The sequence below is a fragment of the Stylophora pistillata genome, chromosome 5 (genome assembly GCF_964205215.1).
Source record: "Stylophora pistillata chromosome 5, jaStyPist1.2, whole genome shotgun sequence".
NCBI classification, from domain to species: Eukaryota; Metazoa; Cnidaria; class Anthozoa; order Scleractinia; family Pocilloporidae; genus Stylophora; species Stylophora pistillata.
The window spans coordinates 1,582,523-1,601,108 of record NC_142523.1 but is presented as its reverse complement, the minus strand read 5'-3'; the positions used below and the strand labels follow the sequence as shown (position 1 = coordinate 1,601,108).

General features: G+C 38.8%; 1 protein-coding gene and 1 pseudogene across 2 annotated transcripts; both read right to left on the bottom strand.

Annotated features, from left to right (window-relative positions):
- Nucleotides 1-18,586, bottom strand: part of LOC148729783 (uncharacterized) — a 142,417-nt pseudogene that overhangs the window by 111,827 nt on the left and 12,004 nt on the right.
- LOC111346731 (uncharacterized) lies at nucleotides 3,004-7,003 on the bottom strand. 2 transcript variants are annotated; one of them, XM_088761327.1, is made up of 5 exons: nucleotides 6,712-7,003; nucleotides 6,074-6,344; nucleotides 5,515-5,603; nucleotides 3,558-3,716; nucleotides 3,004-3,159 (listed from the first exon to the last, which is right to left on the bottom strand). In XM_088761327.1, exons 1-3 carry the CDS (start codon nucleotides 6,779-6,781, stop codon nucleotides 5,555-5,557), a joined length of 390 nt encoding a protein of 129 aa, XP_088617453.1. In that variant the 5' UTR covers nucleotides 6,782-7,003; the 3' UTR covers nucleotides 3,004-3,159; nucleotides 3,558-3,716; nucleotides 5,515-5,554. The 2 variants fall into 2 exon arrangements, with proteins under 2 accessions (XP_088617453.1, XP_022809738.1); XM_022954003.2 differs by having other exon boundaries at nucleotides 3,005-3,159; nucleotides 3,558-3,719; nucleotides 6,712-6,998.

Below are 18,586 nucleotides of genomic sequence, written 5' to 3'. Positions count from 1 at the left end.
CAGTGATGGCAAATTCTCTTTCAGCATTCCAGTTGTTGTCAACACCGCTCGATTTAAGCACACGCTGGAAATTCTCTCCTCTCTAAAATACATTTGCCCCGCAGCAAAGTGACCACAGAGACAAAGTACAGTTCAATACAAATCGAGTTAGTGTCAGCAAATCTCTTACATGTGTAATTTCCAACATTTTTTTTTAAGCAAAAAGGTACCACTTTCCGTCAAAGGTATTCAATCCTTTTAGCCGACGATCAATCGTATGTGTATTTGTACCCTCCGTTTTGTTTTCCAAATCTGCTCGTTTCTAGTAGATTAATCATTTCACCTTCTCAGTAACTATTTTCTTCTGCATTTTTAGCTCGTTTTCGCTTGAGACGATACCGTTTAAGAGTCCCCTTGACCACGATCGAAAGATAAACACTCGAAACACGCGGGGGGGGGGGTTAATGAGACCTATCGCCTATTGGGGACTTGAGACCTATCGCCTTGACCCCAGTGCTCTCTAAGGTGCTTGAAGATTTCTTTGTCGAGTGGCTGATAGACGACGTTAAACATGATATTGATCCTCAACAGTTCGGCAGCCTTAGAGGTACTTCTACAACCTATTGCCCATTGGATGCGCTGCATGACTGGCTGTCGTCCCTTGACTGTACTGGCAAGTTCCTCCGTGTGTGCTTTCTCGACTTTAGTTAAGCATTTGATCATATTGACCACACCATCTTGGTGACTACGTTAATGCACCTAGGTGTTAGAGGATGGTTGATCAGTTGGATTTGCAGGTTTCTCTGTGGCCGCCGCCAGGCTAAGCTCTTGGACTCTATCTCAGGGTGGATGCCCGTACATGCCGGTGTCCTCCAGGGCACCAAATTGGGTCCAATGCTTTTTCTGATAATGATTACTGACCTGGCTATTCACTCCCCTCTCCGCTCGAGCCACTGGAAGTACGTCGATGATGTAACAATAACCGAGGTCACCAGTTTGGGGGAAGCGTCATTTCTGCAGAACGACATCGACTGCATTTCACAATGGGCCCAGCAGAACAACATGAATCTCAACTCCAAAAAATGCAAGATCATGACCATTTGTCCACTCAAAACCAAGCCTGTTCCCCCAATGCTTTCCATCAATAATTCACATCTAGAGGCTGTCATCCGACAAAGTACTTGGTCTGATTCTGAGTGACACCTTGAAGTGGAACGATAACACCAACGACATCGTTTCAAAGGCGTCCAAGGGACTGCACATCCTCAGGGTCTTGAAGCGTGCTGGGGTCCCTCCAATGGATCTTGTCACCATCTATAGCGCTCTGGTTCGCTCTCTTCTAGAATACTCTTCTGTTGCCTGGGCTACCTGCCTTCCTCGCTTCCTCATTGACCAGCTTGAGGCTATCCAGAAGAGGGCCCTGCGAATCGTATATCCTGACCTCCACTATCAACAGGCCCTTGTACAAGCCAACATTACCAGTTTAGAGGATAGACGCGCCCACCTGTGTCTCAAAGTGTGGCACAATATCAAAAATAATCCGGCCTGCCAGCTGCACTGTCTCCTCTCTCCCATGCGATCCGAGTGTCACTCTTACCATCTTAGGAACAGTAGTAGTTTTAGCCGTTTTCAGTATAGAACAAAACGCTTTGCTTCTAGTTTTTTCCAAGCAATGGCGAAAATCAACAAATCTTATGAGTTTGGTTATCTCTATTATAGTATTTTATCTATATCTGAATGGTAAATAATCTATAAATAGCCTGTAATCCAGTTCCTTTGAAACAAATGTAATTTTATTTCTTATTGTAACTTATGTAAGCACATTGTAATTCATAGTCTTTATGCCACTATGTGTATTTTAATAAAACATCATAAACCATCATTATTATTATTATAAAAGTTGCACGGTTTGACGCCACATCTAAGTTAATTAGTTATTCAAAATGGTGGCGCGCGTTGGCTACTTTAAAGTGGATTTTCATTAGGATCGGAGCAACTGTGGAAGCTTAAAAAAAAGGTAGCTAACTCATTGGTGGTAACTAAAAACTAAACTAAACAAGACGGACAAAATCAGCGAACTCGTTGTGGTCACGAAGACCCGCATAAGTTTGGACTTTCAATTGAAATCTTACCTTAGAACTCAATATTAATTAAATTTAAACACCACTTACCATGAAGTTCTTCGTGGTTTTTGCTCGTTTCCTCTTGAGCTGCTTTTCGGTCCTCTACCTTTTTCTGGATGAAAGGATTATCAAGCCTCTGCATATTGTTTTTGTCTTCAGATAGAGGCGCTGTTACTGTGAAACCTACAGATTCCTGGCTGTGGTGTATAGCTCTGCAGTTCGCCGCACTTTCAAAAGCACCGACAGTAGTATTTGGAATCTCTCCAGCAACAGTAACAGTCGCGATTTCAGAAACAGTAGCGATTTCAGAAACGAGGGAGATGCTGACTACTGGGGAAGCCCCTGCTTGGTTGTATTGCGATGAAACATTAACAATATCTTCGAGAGTGGAGTCTTTTACCTCCTGGTTGGAGCGCAATTCACGATCTCTCACAAGGAAACGTTTCACCGTTAAAACTGTACATGGCATCAAAAAACGGATGCTAAATAACCTGTCACTCAAAGAAGTCTCATTCATTCAAACGCAATTTGCCCTAAACAATTATTGATAACGATCGTGAGGTTCAGTTAAGGGAAAAGCTTAGTTACAATGCAATACAAAAAAAGCAGCTATCATTCTGAGCAAACATAGTTAAGATTCAAAGTATGTTTACTTGAGAGATCTCGTCTTTCAAATTAATTTCCGTCTTTTTATTTCAAAAAGATGATCTTAATCCTAAGTGTACGGCTGTAAAAAGGTATATAAAACAAAAGTCTATGTTCTGTTTTTGATTTTCATTTTTTTCTTAATAAAAAAAGAGTGAGTTTGATCAAAACCCTTCCTAATACAACGCAAACAAAAAAATGTGCAAAACCAAAGCGATTCTAGTTTACTTTTGACACTGAACTGAAAACTGCTCCTCAACCAGTTCTTCCATCTACTTACCATTTACACTTTTGACTTGATTCACGGAGTCAAAGACTTTATCCAAAGCTGAAGAAAGATTTAATTTCTCAAACTGATCACCATAATCGTCACAACTTCGCAAATGCTCCAACATTTCGGCATCATCAGTATCTGTTGCGACCAATTAAACAAAAGGTGATAAAGACCTAATGTCTGCAATAAATCAAAGTGTTTTTTTTAATTTGGAGCTATAATAACTAATCCAAGGAAAACGTTCCTCTTGCGTCCAAATTTTCCACTGATTTCTATTCGATTTTAATTTCAATCCATCATGGCTTTTTCCTATGTATCAATCTTCCAACTGTCCAGACATATCTCGTTTTTCTACTTCTCCAATATGTATTATGAATACGCCGGTTTGAAAATTCAAAACAACGGTTACATATATCTCTAAACCACAAAATCAGCTTCATTTTTAAAAATCCAGTGTGATGCGGAGACGAGCGTAGGTAAGAGATCGTATCTGAAGTCATGGTATTGTTGAATTGCGTGTAAAAGTGGGAGCTCACATTTTGATTCAATGTACTGATCCTCATTCGAAAATTCGCTAGTAGACGGTGACTGACAAACTGATGTCTCATCGTCCGCGAAGTAGCCGCTTCGATCGTCATCACTTTCCAGTAAGCTCACAGTTTCCAAACCTTCCATTGGCTGGAATTCATCAGCGCCTGCTGTAACCAGAAGATAAAAATAGGGATTCGAAGCCTAATGAGTGACTCTTGACTCAAACAGTGAAAAGTAATAATTGTTCGAAACAGCTTTTGATGCGACTCCTAGCAAAGTTTAAGCAATACATGTAAATACCTCTTACTAACTGAGTTCCAAGTCTGTACTGTAAGTTACGGACTGAGTTTTTTCCGGTAGGATTTATGGCGCGCATGGGACATAAATCGAGCGGAAAAACGAGGTTCCGTGACTTACAGTAAGGCCCTAGAAAAACGAGTTTAGTAAGATGTTGATTATATTTCTTGGTTCAAATAGAAAAGGGAAAAGATTTTAATTCGAGCGGGACGGCAATTGACGATTCACGCGCATCACAAGTTCAAAATAATTGTTTGAAACCCACAGTTCAAAATAAGGCAAAATTACATGAAAACAACAATTGAAGTATATGAAGGTTTTATGCAAGGAACCGTGATGGAAGTAACTCTTTTGTCTTAAGTTTTTTTCAAATGGCGGAAATCTGCAGGGCATACTGTGATTCTTTCTACGTGTAAACTATCGGGGTTGTAGCAGAAACGAAGACCCCGAAAGCTAAGACCAAAGACCTGAGACCCGAAAACGAAGACCCGAAATTCGTCAGTTGTTAGCAAAACATCGCTAATTGCCTTATTTGAATTCTTGGACCATATAAATCTCTTCTGAATGAATTTGTGATGTACTTTAAAATTGACGGCAACAAAATGCTAAACGAGGTCTTTTTATTGGCTCACTTCGTATATTTAAGTGTGGAATTTTGTACAAGCACGTTCGATCTTATCTACCAGGATTCAGACGATCTAAATCTAGCCATAATCGATAATATAGTCGATACAGTTTAACTTTAATTCCTGCCGTCTTAGCTACGATGTCTTTCCTCCAGTTTTTGTTTGATATTGATTCGGCTGGGAAACTTCCCATTACAGAGCAATGGTAGCACACTCAAAGATGAAGGCCGTTTACGAATCCACGTGGAATAAAGAATTCAAAAGTTCTCATACGGTTCTCACTGGCACTTAGTGGAACAATGGGAATAGATAATCCAGTGTTTGAGAGCATGCTTTATCGCTATGAGAAAGATTAGAACCGGAACTGGATCTTACCGGCGATAAATAAAGAAAAATGTAGGGTTCTTCGTTTTAGGGTCTTCACTTTCGGGTCTTCATTTTCGGCGATCGAAACAAACTTTTGAATTCAGCTGGCCGCACAGAGAAATACATCCTGGTAAATTGACCAATCATAGCACACGTGCTAACTGGGTGATATAAAATTCGAAATATCTTAATATAATTACCTAAAATATTAGTTAAAATCTCAAGTCGGGTGATGCCATCCCAACACACAAAAATAACTTACCTATGAGCTATATTAAAACTCTTAAGAATAAATTTGAATTGGACATGAAACAAACTTTTACCACAATTGGCAGTAATGTCGCAATCTGATTCACCAATTCGTCGATAAGAGAACAGACAACGCTGCTCGTGTCATCGTGTCTCGCAACATGTCACGTACTGAAAGAATCATTTTTTTGCTGCGGACTCATCCGGCTACGTCTCATGAGTCCACAACATTTTGACTGTCGATTTGCTAATTATAAAAACCAAATCACAATCAAAACTGAATTCTCTGAAACCTATGAGGAAATAGAGGGAAACAGTCATTGCATTGTGTATTCTCAGCAAGTGGCCCTAAAATTATTGCCTGAAAAAAGAAAAACAAACAAATACAAAACAGCTGACGTGAATAAAAGATTGTTAGACTTACAACAAATGTTCTTTTGGGCAGTTGCACGCTTGAGTTCTACCTAATCAATAGTAACAGTCTGAACATTACAATCGATTTCTTCTGACAACCTGTGTTGAGACAAGAAATTATATCAGTTATGTAGCGACTCTTAAGCCCAAACTACCGAGGATGAAATCAAATCAAATACCTTTCCTAAATTTACAAAGAATAATTAGCTCTGAAATACTTTGGCCACCAACAATGGCATTTAGGGCCTCTTTCTCACGGCTGTTTTACAATTTTACCACTAGAATTCCACTATTCCCATGGACTAAGGGAGTTTCCCGGAGAAAATCTAGTCAGTATTGGACAACCCTTCCGCCATGGACTCCAAAAGTCAATGTAATTTTCTCGGGGAGTAAACTGTGATATCACAGTGCCTCTCCCCACTCGGGGGGTATGTATCGGTACCACCTTAGTCAACGAGTACCAGGAAGAACACCCATGGGTTACCTGTGAGGCAGCAAAATCTTTAGTCAATCTATTTTAACAGAAACCGGCAAACGACTTTACCCACGTATAATAATAGAATCAACACCTTTTGTGAACATTTTGAAGGTATTCTGCCAAGTTTTGATTTCCCCTAGCTCTGGCAGTGTCTTCTGGCAAGATAGAGCTATTCCTGTACGTTTGAAAGACTGCTTCTCCAGCTGAGGTACTGAAGATTATTTCAACACATTCGCGGTCATTCGTTGCAGCGGCCGCAAATAGTATACACTGTAGAGCTTTCAAAGAAGATATGTCCTGGCGCTCATCTGCCAACGATGATCTATCGCCCACATAAGATGAGAAGGAAGACGAACTGCACACTATCAAAAATATTTAAAAAATTAATCCAAATATGGCAATGTTCTCTGTGAATTAGTTGGTTTCTCTTTGTAGTTATGTTTATGAAATAAATTACCTGCTGATTATCAAACTTCTTCAATTGACGAATAAAAAATTCTTTCTGTCCGTGGAAGGTAGTGACGCTAGAAGCACGTATACAGAACCCACAAACCTACACTTCACTGCATAGAAGGGCTACCACTCCAGACGTCAGCTTCCGAATTTTCAACGGTGGCTTATATAACCAATCGACCTTAACAGACTATGAGATGATAATCAAATAATTGTGACCACAAAGTAAGATGCCATGTGCTGTATACAACTTGAGAAACAAACAGGGAGTCTGACCTGTTCCTGCTGGACGAGAAGGATTCAATGCTTGGTCGTCCAGTGGTATGTTTCTCTTTGTATCGGGCATTTTACTGAGCAGCTTTTGGAGTTTTTGGGTAACATTTGGATGGTATTCAAATTCCGTTTCATCGGGCGAGTTCTATGTATCGTCTAGAGAACCCACGGTAACTGCGACCTTCCCAAGAATTTCAGAAGCAGAAGTGAAAAATCAGTGGGCAACTATCAGGTCATGGTTCCTTGACCACAGGATTGCAGGGAAATCTGCGAAAAACGTCGCTGCAAGGACGACGCATCGCAAGTTTGATGAATTTATTTAATTAATTGATTTACCAAACTTCACTAGTCATCGGATACCCAGATTACCCATCAAGATTGTACTTTTCTTTTGACAATCTTTCTCGAAACTGCTATATGTAATGAATGTTACTAATGATGCTTTTTCCATCTACTCACAACTTTGGCTTTAATCTGGCACAATTTTCAATGAGCCTGCATAAATTTTAGATAAAATCACCCTACCTGGACTATTCCCAGAGTAAACACCTTCAGTAACTAGTGTCAAGTCTGCAAATCCAACCCCCTTGAATCGAGCTCTCAGTGATGTTACATTTGCAGGAATACCATTTACATTCAGGCAAATAACAAACTCTGTACCACCCTATTCAAAAACAAAAATCAACACAACACGAAGAATAGGTAGGATGAACAATTTCAAAAGAAGCAAAATACTGTGATGTGTCATTGTTTTTCTTCCCATGTGGATTGCAAAGTTTCAATTGCCTACTGCAAGTCTTTCCACGCGATATGACTTCGACTGACTACGAGTGACTCTATGACCCATAATGCTCCACTGTGATATTCAGCGGGTTTTCATCAGCTTGAAATATCAATAAAATTGACTATGACCCACGAAAAGAGTCCAAAGGTGAATATAAAGGCCATCTTTACTAACTCATTTAAATCACAGCGAGAATTGTTACGTCATTGAAGGTCATTCTTTCTTTGAAAGCAAGTAGTTGCCAGGTCTTCTTTGAGATTCTTGACTTTTTTTGCCCGGCAAAGCGACTGGCAGATCAAATTCGTATTTTTAGTTAGTTATAAGGTGAAAAATTGTAAAATATATGAAAAACAATACCGTTATAGGGCCTTCTTTGGGGCACAGTTTTGCTATCACTGCAATCAAGGAAGAGAAAAAGTTAAAAGGACAAGAAGAATTTTCGTCACCTGTAACGCTGATAAAAAAAAAGCTGAAACGAAAATATCATATTACAAGCTCACATGAAAACAAAAGCTCTTGGTGGAGTCAAAAGATTTGAAACGCTGAACAGGGGGGATAAGCTCCTGGTTACTTCAACGTGATCTCCTTCCCTGACACACAATATTCAGGTTAAATGAAAAATCAAGGTTACAATTGTACAAGGGGTGTGAGGGAGGCACGAACACTGATATAGAGAGGAGTTTTAAGAAAAAGGTATGGTCTCTAAGCTTAGGATCCATCAACTTAAGCCACCAAATCAATTAAGATAATCATACTTACTCTGAGCCACGATGTTGAGATAATTGAGATTTACAAACATAACATTCTTTTCGTTTTATGGCTTTTGACAGAAACAACAGATAATCATAACTACCTGGCCCAAACAAAGTTGTTAGGACATCTTGAAGCATCTCGTTATATTCTCCGTCAGACAAGTTAACCTGTTCAAGAGGTTAGATGAAAAATGGTAAAATGGTAAGCATAATAGTATAAATAATATCACTCTTCTGAGGTAAAATGTCCCATTAATGAAGACTTAAAACAGGACTCTACACTTCTGAGTCATGAGACTATCATATTTTTGATAAGAAATTTACCTTGAAATTTTACCATACCTGATCATGAGGGTGAATCCTGATTGAATCAATTTCTGTGAAATGATCGATATAAAAAAGAAAGTTGAGCCCTCTGATTACCTTGTAGATAGGGAAACTTAAATATGCTTTGTATATTATATTCTAATACGAATTTTAATGAGTCTCCTAGTACACAGCTACTTGGCACCTTTTATTCCCTCAATGACCTTTTAAAATTCCCATAACTCGTAAGAAATTCCATCGAAAGCATGCAAAAGCTCCTGAGATCGATATGACAAACATTAACGCTGGTACTCTAGCTATGAATGCATGCAGGTAATTAATCAAGGTAAGGTAACTTTTAAGTAATTTATAACAGACATGCAAAAAGTCTTCTTTTGCCTAAACATTGTTCTTACAATCTACTCTTTTAAGTTAAAACCTTTCTTCACTAGGCAAGTTGATCCAAATTAAATGTCAAAGAAGCTACGCAGCAGCCAAAGTTGGAAGCATTAACCAATAAAGAGCACGTACTAGAATTAAAGACATTCCACTGCTTGTCTGCAAGAATTTTCTCAAAAACCGTTAACCATAAAAATCATCAATTAATTTGAAACTTGATTCCCCTTTCCAAATTTTAGAATGTACTGTGTTACTTTTCAGAGGAAAATATTACTCTAAAATGGTGCAGTTTATAGAAATGACTGTGTATTTAAAAATGAATTTTACCTTCTAAGCTTGATCCTTCTGAAGGGCTAGAAGTAATTAATACAGATCAACGGATTCAGCGGCAGAACTCGTTAAATCAATGCTCTAGACACTTAGTACCAGTACTTGAATTGGGGTGCATTTGATTGGTCCGTAAAATGAGAGGTATGATATCGATGTAAAGAATAACTTTTCAAACATCTCAATTAGTAATCTAAGATTACAATAAATAATAAAGGTTACTTCTGTGTACGTTTTTGGTGCAATGATGAACAAAGGTGATCTCCTATACCCCATAATTATTCATGTCAAATTTGATAACACTCGACAGTTTATCTTTACATTTGTGAACACTTCGATAATTATGTTCAACGGCAAAGAAAATTTCACATCATTGAAACACTGTAAAAAAGCTTTGGTTATAATGTGTCAATCAATTTGAAGCTTCAACATGGATCCTCCTCAGGCAATTCCCTGGTCATTTGAACTTTTGACGATTGGTCTTTCAGGCCAACTGGCTATGCAGTAACAACTTAGAATTAAGTTACAACGATTTCAGTTTGTTTACTAGGCAAACTGGCTAATAGAAATCGAAAATCACAAGCCAAAACTGAATTTTTTCTAGTCTGTGGCTAGTTGGCTACCATTAGTGTCCAGCCCTGTCTATTCAAATTTTTGCTCTCAGGAAAAAAATGCTGTTTAAATGCCCCACCAATTTTTTTTGTTGAAGGCAAAATCAGCAACCCTGATGTTCTGCACATTGACCAAGATTTAAAACCTACACCTTGTAGACCTTTTCTTCTGGGTCATTTGTGAACTACCTGTATTTTATTTACCTTAAACTATCTCCATATTAAAAGTTATAACACCTTCTTTCCACTGGAAAGACTTGACACTTACTTTTCAAATTCCACATGCCAGCCAGGCAAGGTTCAAATATATATCCCACCTTGCAGGGAATGGACGACATTCAAACACCCATGGGTTATGCCCAAAGAGTGAATGTTAAAACTTCAAATCGGTCTTTGCATAACAGTTGTTCAATTAAGTTTGATTCCCTATTGAGAAGCGAGCAACAAGAATAAATGTCACTTACTCCACTTTGGAATTTTGCAAATAATCTGCAATTCTCGCCACAACACCCCTTGGTGCTTCTTTAATTTTTCCTGAGTAATTAATACACAAATCAATAAACCAATTAAGAATGTACACTTACATTTAAATTTGTCATGACTATAGAGTATTGCTAAAATATTCAAAGAGTAGCTTGAGTAAATTAATGTTCTAAAAGGAAGCAGGGCACTTAATCTGACTGCTAAGAGTAGACAGCATGATACTATTAAACAGGAAGGTGTGCTATATAAGGAAGTCTTCCCTGGGAAGACCTAGGCTCATTTGTCACTCACCGCTGACGTGTGCAGGTCAAATTTAAATGCTGGTAGATGAAAAGGAGCTAATGAGATATATATTGTTTACTTCCACCAGCATGGTGCCATAAGGTAACGTGTGAACCACCTAGTTTGATCTCAAATTTACCGCCACAAATAAAGACAGTTTCCATTGGAGAAAGGAAATACAAATCTCAAAAATTCTTGTATTGTGATAAAGACATAAAACAATTTTGAGGAATGCGCCCACTGTTCACTGCTTTGGAGTAGCTGTAGCACAAGCTGACTTGACTCTAAGAGTTCTACATCACACGACGGTTGATTGACAAATGATCCAGTGGGACCTAAGGCTCCTTTTATAGTGTCCTTCATGTTTAATACCTCAAAGCAAACAATGAAAAACAAACAAAGCAAACAAAGAAAAAGCTCCAATCTTAGTCTACATATAGAGGTACTATTTACATTGTTCTTTGATTGGTGGATATTAATTGATTTTAATTGAGGACCAATGCTGAGAGTTTGGAATGGATTTCAGGTGGTAAAAATGTGGTACGAGAAAAAACCTGAGGGCTTTCTACATTAATTAGCCTGCTAAGCCATTTGGAACTTTTGTTCTCATTATCATGGTGATAATTATTGGTGATGAATGGATCTGAGATCAATCTCTCCTCATTAAATTGTCACTGATCCATTTTCATACATGCAGAAGAGCAATCCTTGCCCAACCCTTCAAATCATTAAAACTGACAACATGATATTCCAGATATTCCAGGTGACATGCTGTGTGTGTGAGCACCTGTGATTGAATGAAAAGCTGTCAAATTAAACTGATACCACTTCTTCAACACCGGCCATAAAATACATCATACCTTTTGAATGCTTAGTGTTGTCATCAACATCAGAAGCATCCCTGGCAGCAGTTTCATATGCAGAGTCCTGTAAGTACAGAGAAAGAACAAAGATAAATTACTAAAAAAAGGAAAACAGGAAAAAAAATGAATAAATTTACATCATGACTACCCATACAAAAATTTCTGCCGAACAGGAGAATGAATATGGCCAGCTGACATATAAACAAGGCAAGGGCCCTATAACAAGAACTGGTTGAAAAGGCAACAGCCCACTTCAATTATACACACTTAACTCAGCATTCGATTTACTACTCTTCAATGTACATGTGATGAAGAAGTATTAAATTCCTAAAAAGCAGAGCAATGACCTTCACATAAAATTAACAAACAAATTAGATGGGGAAAAATGCAAAGATACAACAACACAAATTAAATCCTAACCAAATGCTGAGGGAAATAATATAACATGAAACTGTGACTGACAGGGAAATCGAAGAGGTTCACATAGAAGGAAAAATAAAGTGCACACTATCCAGACTAGAGGAGATGGAACATGATTTATTAAGGGCAGCATATTGACAAAGAGTGCGAAAATGATCGTGCATATTAAATGAAAAAAATGAAAATAATTAGCATAAATTATTTAATGCGAAAAGTATAAGACTTTTATGCAAAAAGATATAGATCACTAGTTCACCTCAACATCAGATAGGAGCCTAATATGGGAAAGAGAAGTGAACAGCCTAACTAGAACCTGACAAACACCCTAAAAAGAGATGCTATCAGCCTTTGAAGGAGCCAAACAAGAAAAATCTTACACTGCTGTCTATTTTTGTTGACAATTAAATTATTAAAAGATTCGAGAGAAACTCACTTCTATGGAAAATTTACATTATTGCTGCATCATAGTCAGGATACTCAGAATACATCTTTCATCAATGACTTCCAACTTTTATGTTCAAGCTGAATCTTAGGGTCCAAGTACCTATATGCTCAATTGATACATCCAAGCTAAGGCATATATTATTCTGTTTTTCCCCTTAACATTTTTTCTGTGAATTGTAAACACCCAAAGTTCTCCCTACAACTCCGATTTTCAATGTACTGTAATTATTGTGGTCCTTAACTAGATCCTTTCCCAGGAACAAACCACTCCTTTGACTTCCAATACAAAAAACTCATTTTAACTGATTCGTGTCAAGAAAACAGGTTAAAAACTCATTGAATGGGAGATTTTTGTTGTTTAAGTGCAAGCAAATTTTGAAAGGTAATATTTGTTGACAATTAAGAAAACCTATTTGTTCTGGCATGCGGTAGTCTCTTATTGGGCTCTGAAATCAGGTGCATTGGCAAATTAGTCATGTCAACTTATTTAGATGGGTAAAGGTATTCAGCCTTGTCTGGCCCTTAACTGTCCTGCTCTTGTTAGCCTTGTCTGGCTAGTCATGGCCCAGACAAGAGCACTTATTTAACATCTCTGACTCATTATTTAGCTGGGAGCTGGACAATTTTTTTGTCAAGCCCTTAATTGTCATGCAGATGTCTGGCTCTTATATAACAAAAATCAGGCCCTTTTGAGGCTCTCAGTCAGGCTCCAAAATTTTCATGTGTAGAATTAATGCACCCAGAAAATTACATAAACTTCAATTTAGTTACATACTTATATATTAAATTAGGATGTCAACCATTTTCCTATATGGTGCAGAACTAGTTAAGAGAATTTAATGCACTTCCCTTATCCAATTTAGGAGTTAGGGTTAGGCTTCTATTAATTATCATCTTATAAATTGCTTTTGAATTGGAATTAACCATCTTTTCCAACTGTTAAAAAAACCAATCCCATAACATGCTGAGTGTGTCAGAGTCTTTACCTTTCAATTTCCAATGGGTAGGGAAAGAGTAAAGTATACATATCAACCCTTAAACTCCCAAGAGTGACCAAGACAGAACCTCCCCTTACCATATCAATACAAATTCAAGCAAGCATTAGTAACGAAAATAAATAGAAAAAATCAATCAGGGGATTATTCATTGATTCAACACCAAATTCTTGGAACTAACATCACAAGAATTTTATATGTGGCAAACAGTAATAAGAATTACTATTAAGATCTTGGGAGTGAAAGGGAATCACTCTGATGGAAGAAGAGCGGAGAAGAAGGTGGGAAGAAAGTATAGAAGATTTGAAAAGAGAGCTGGAAGAAGAGCGAGAAGAAGAGCGGAGAAGAAGGTGGGAAAGAGAGATTTTAAATGAGGTGAGATGTGAACGACGTAAAGTCGTGGGTTTTCCTCACTTGAATCGAGTGAAGAAAAACATCTTAAAGAAATATTGTAAAAAAAATAGAAAGAGTTTTTTTGAGATCAAAACTATCTTTACAAAGTACATAACTGCATAATGGAGAATAACACTGTTCTGCAGCTCCGCAAAATCGCAAAAGATAACGGCCTCCATGGCTACGCAAACCTTCGAAAAGATGAGCTTATCAAGCGCATCAAGCTTGTTCAGTCGAAACCAAAAAGCCCTGCCCTGCCCATAATTACACAAAAGAAGGCAAAGGGGGCTCCTAGGAGCCTAGCTCCTAGCAGTACTCCTACCACACTTACACAATTCCGTGAGATAAACAAAGGTCTTCACAAAAGGGCCTACGCGAAGCGACTACTCGAGTTTATGCAGTCAAGAAGAAGTGCTAAGAGCACTGCTAGCAGTGCTAAAAAAAAGGCACTGTTGAGAACAAAGAGAGAAGAGAGCAAGAGCTCTCTGAAGAGAGCGAGAGCTTCTCGTTTCAAAGCTGTTGAGAAGGTGTCTTCTCTGAAACAGTTTGCAAAGATGTATACGATTGATGGGGGTCCAGTACTTTTTGGGCCGAGAGATTATCTTGAGGTTGTGAGGCCTACCGTTATGAACCTTTTGAATACACAAAAAAATTTCAAGATAAAGTTCATTTTTAGGTGTGAAATGATAAGGAAAAATAGTGATGGTGAGATTCAGCACATAACTGCATATCTTTCAACTTCGCAAAAGATCGTCTTTCAAGAGACTGATCGAGAAGAACTTTATGAAGAATGTGTGGAGAAAATGATAAAGAGTTTGGAGAAGTTCGAAAAAAATGGGAGTGGGTGGAAATTTTATCGTGTGGAGGGTTTAGATCTGCATACGGTAAAATACACCCCTCTGAAAGGTTCTTCTTACATTAAGCTGCCAAAACATCTCGCAAATAAGAAGGCCATCATAAATATGGAGAACGAGGATGATGAATGTTTTAAGTGGTGTGTTACGAGAGCTTTGAATCCTGTCCAAAGCCAACCTAGTCGTATCACAAAGATTTTGAAAAAACAGGCAGAAAAATTTGTGTGGGATGACATTAAGTTTCCGATGGAGGTGAAGAGCATTAGTCGCTTTGAAAAGTTGAATCCGGAGATCGGTGTCAACGTATACATGTATGAAAATGGGCTCAATCCCTTGAGAGTGAGCAGCAAAGGTCAGGGCCAAGGCCTTATCGATCTTCTTCTCATTCAAGATGGTGACAAAAAGCATTATTGCCTCATCAAGAATTTAAGTCGGCTCGTATCGAGTGAGTTGTCAAAGAAGAAGGCGAAGAAGTATATATGTAGGAGGTGCCTTAATTATTTCGGTTCTCAGCGACTTCTTGACACTCACGACGCGCTGTGCCGATTTCATGAGGCTGTGAGAGAGAAGATGCCGAAAGCAGATACTTACCTCTCTTTCAAAAACCATCACAAGAAGATGGACATGCCGTTTGTCAACTATGCCGATTTTGAATCAATCATTAAACTATTGCACTCAGCTCAACCTAATCCCGAAGAGTGTTACACAGAGAAAAAGTCACAACATATTCCGGTAAGTTTTTCCTACTATCTCAAGTGCACATTTGACGATAGTTACTCGAGGCTGGTTGAATACACAGCAAAGTCTGAAGATGAAGATGTTGCGCAAATATTCGTTGAATCGCTTGAAGCGGAGGTTCAGGCTATTTACAATGATCACCCTCCTAAAAAGATGATCTTCACAAAGAGTGATGCTGTTGAATTTGAAAATGCGACGTGTTGTTGGTTATGTGGAGAAGATTTCGAAGAGGGGAAGGACAAAGTGCGCGATCATTGCCATTACACCGGTAAATTTCGAGGGGCTGCGCATAACAGCTGCAACCTAAAATTCCAACGCCCAAAATTTACACCTGTGGTGTTTCACAACTTGGCAAACTATGACGCCCACCTCTTCGTTAGAAATCTTGGTGTTTCAGAGGGCGAGATTGATTGCATACCAAACAACGAAGAGAAATACATCAGCTTCACAAAGCACGTTGTGGTTGACAAGTTTTTCAAGGAAGACAACAAACTCGTCGAAGAAAAGAGAGAATTGAGGTTTATTGACAGCTTTAAATTCATGCCTTTCAGTCTTGACAAGCTTGTCGGAAACCTTGCTGCAAAGGGCAAGCCTTTCTTTCGAAATACAAGAAAATATTATTCTGGAGAGAAGCTTAACCTGTTGATGAGAAAGGGTGTTTATCCTTATGAATGGATGGACTCTATACACAAGCTTGATGAGCCACAACTTCCACCAAAAGAAGCTTTCTTCTCCGTGTTAAGTGGTAAAGGTATCTCAGATGAAGACTATACCCATGCTCAAAATGTATGGAGAGTCTTTGGATGTAAGACTTTCAGAGATTACCACAATCTCTACAACAGAAGCGACGTGCTTTTACTAGCCGATGTGTTTGAAAACTTTCGAAAACTTTGCAAAAAGAACTATGATCTCGATCCTTGTTGGTACTTCACCGCACCGGGTTTCGCTTGGGATGCTTGTCTCAAGTTGACTAAAATAGAACTTGAGTTGTTGAGCGATATAAATATGTTGCACATGTTTGAGGCTGGTATTCGCGGTGGGATTTCAATGATTTCGACAAGGCATTCAAAAGCCAACAACAAATACATGGGAGAAAGGTTTGACCCTACCCAACCTTCAAAGTTTATCATGTATCTCGATGCAAACAACCTTTACGGTTGGGCGATGAGTAAGCGTCTGCCGACGGGAGGGTTTGAATGGGTAGATGAGAAAGACTTTGAAAAATGGAAGAATTTCCCCTGCATTCTCGAAGTTGACCTGAAGGGTGTCAAAGAAGAGCTTCACGATCACTTCAACGAGTATGCACCCGCTCCTGAGAATCTGTTGATTGGGAAAGTACATAAGCTGACCTGTACGTTAAACGAAAAGAAGAAGTACATCGTTCATCACAAAGCATTGAAGCATTACATGAGTCTTGGAATCGAGATCGGAAAGATTCATAGAATTATAAGGTTCAAAGAGAGGCCTTGGATGAAAAAGTACATTAATCTCAACACAAAATTGAGAGCAAAAGCAAAGAATGACTTTGAGAAGGACTTCTACAAGCTGATGAACAACGCTGTCTTTGGTAAAACCATGGAGAACATTAGAAAACGCGTTGACGTGAGACTTGTCACCAGAGAAGAGAAGGCAAAGAAGCTGACAAATAAGGTTAACTTCAAACATTGCACCATCTTTTCCGAAGATCTCAGCGCAATACATATGGGGAAGACGCAAATTCTCTTCAATAAGCCTCTCTATCTCGGGATGAGCATCCTCGATATTAGTAAGACATTGATGTACGACTTTCACTACAACTACATCAAACCTAAGTACCCAGAGGGTAGATCAAAGCTTCTTTTCACAGACACTGATAGTCTTTGTTATGAGATTCAGACTGAAGATTTTTTCAAAGATATAATCGATGATGTAGACCGTTTGTTTGACACGAGTGTGATTAAAGAAGGACATCCCTCTGGGATACCAACCGGTGTGAACAAGAAGGTGATTGGAAAGTTTAAGGATGAAGAAATAGGAGAGATCATAGAGGAGTTTGTCGGTCTGAGGGCTAAGCTGTACAGCTACAAGATGTTTGATGATGGAAAAGAAAAGAAGAGGTGCAAGGGGGTTAAGGAAGGAGTGGTAGATCGCACCATAAGCTTCGATGACTACAAGAGATGTTTGTTTGGTGGTGAAAAACAACTTCGAAAAATGAATACACTTCGGAGTCGTAAACATGAGATGTACATGGAAGAGATCAATAAGGTCGCGCTATCCGCAGACGATGACAAGCGAATCATTTTACCAGACAAAATACACACACACGCGATAGGACATCGATAGTCGATTGATAGTCGATAAATAAGTGATTAGTGACTATCGATTAGTGGTGGGGCCAAAGTCGGACGGCGCCTTCGGCGCCTTAACCCTCCCAAGGCCCGCAACCACTTAAGTACATAAAACCACAAAGTGGTCACACAACACACTTAAAGAGAAATAGCGCGCCATCGTTTTAGCGGGGATTCACGATAATTTAACGACAAAACCACAAATAGACCATGGAAAAGTGCAAAAATATAGTGAATTCACGATTATTTGACGTGATTTGCCGAATCGGGGTCGTGGAAAGTGCCAAAATATAGTGAATTCACGATTATTTGACGTGAACACCACAAACATCGTTAAAGAATCCCCCGAAAGTGATAAATTATCGTAAATTCACGATAATTTGACGAGAAAGCTTAAAACAGACCATGAAAGTGCCAAATTAACGAATATTCATGATAATTTGACGTAAATTCAGGGAAAATGTCCGAGAACCCGCCAAGTGCCAACTACTTCTTTCTTTGCACATGGTAGCTGACACAGCTTGTTTCCGTTGAAAAGAACTTCTTCTAAGCACGGATCTCCCACGAGTAGTGCTCCGGTCTTTTTGTGAAAGTCTTCTGGACAATCAGTAATCAACTGCAAGGTGGTCAGAGATGGAGTCACACGGATCCTGAACGTTTCCGACATATACTGCATATTCATGTTGACCAGCGCAACAAAGGGGACCAAACAAAGCGGACCTTCAGGTACAAATATAAGGTCATCTCCGTGAACCAGGTCAGCAATAGGAGCAATGATGATGTCATATAATTTCCTAAAGCTTTCCTTTGGTAGAGCATAGCGAGACACACCAGCAGGAGCTCTTTCAGTTTTCAGTCCCTGATTGTTATTTTCATATAGTGAGCGATTTTCACAAGTAA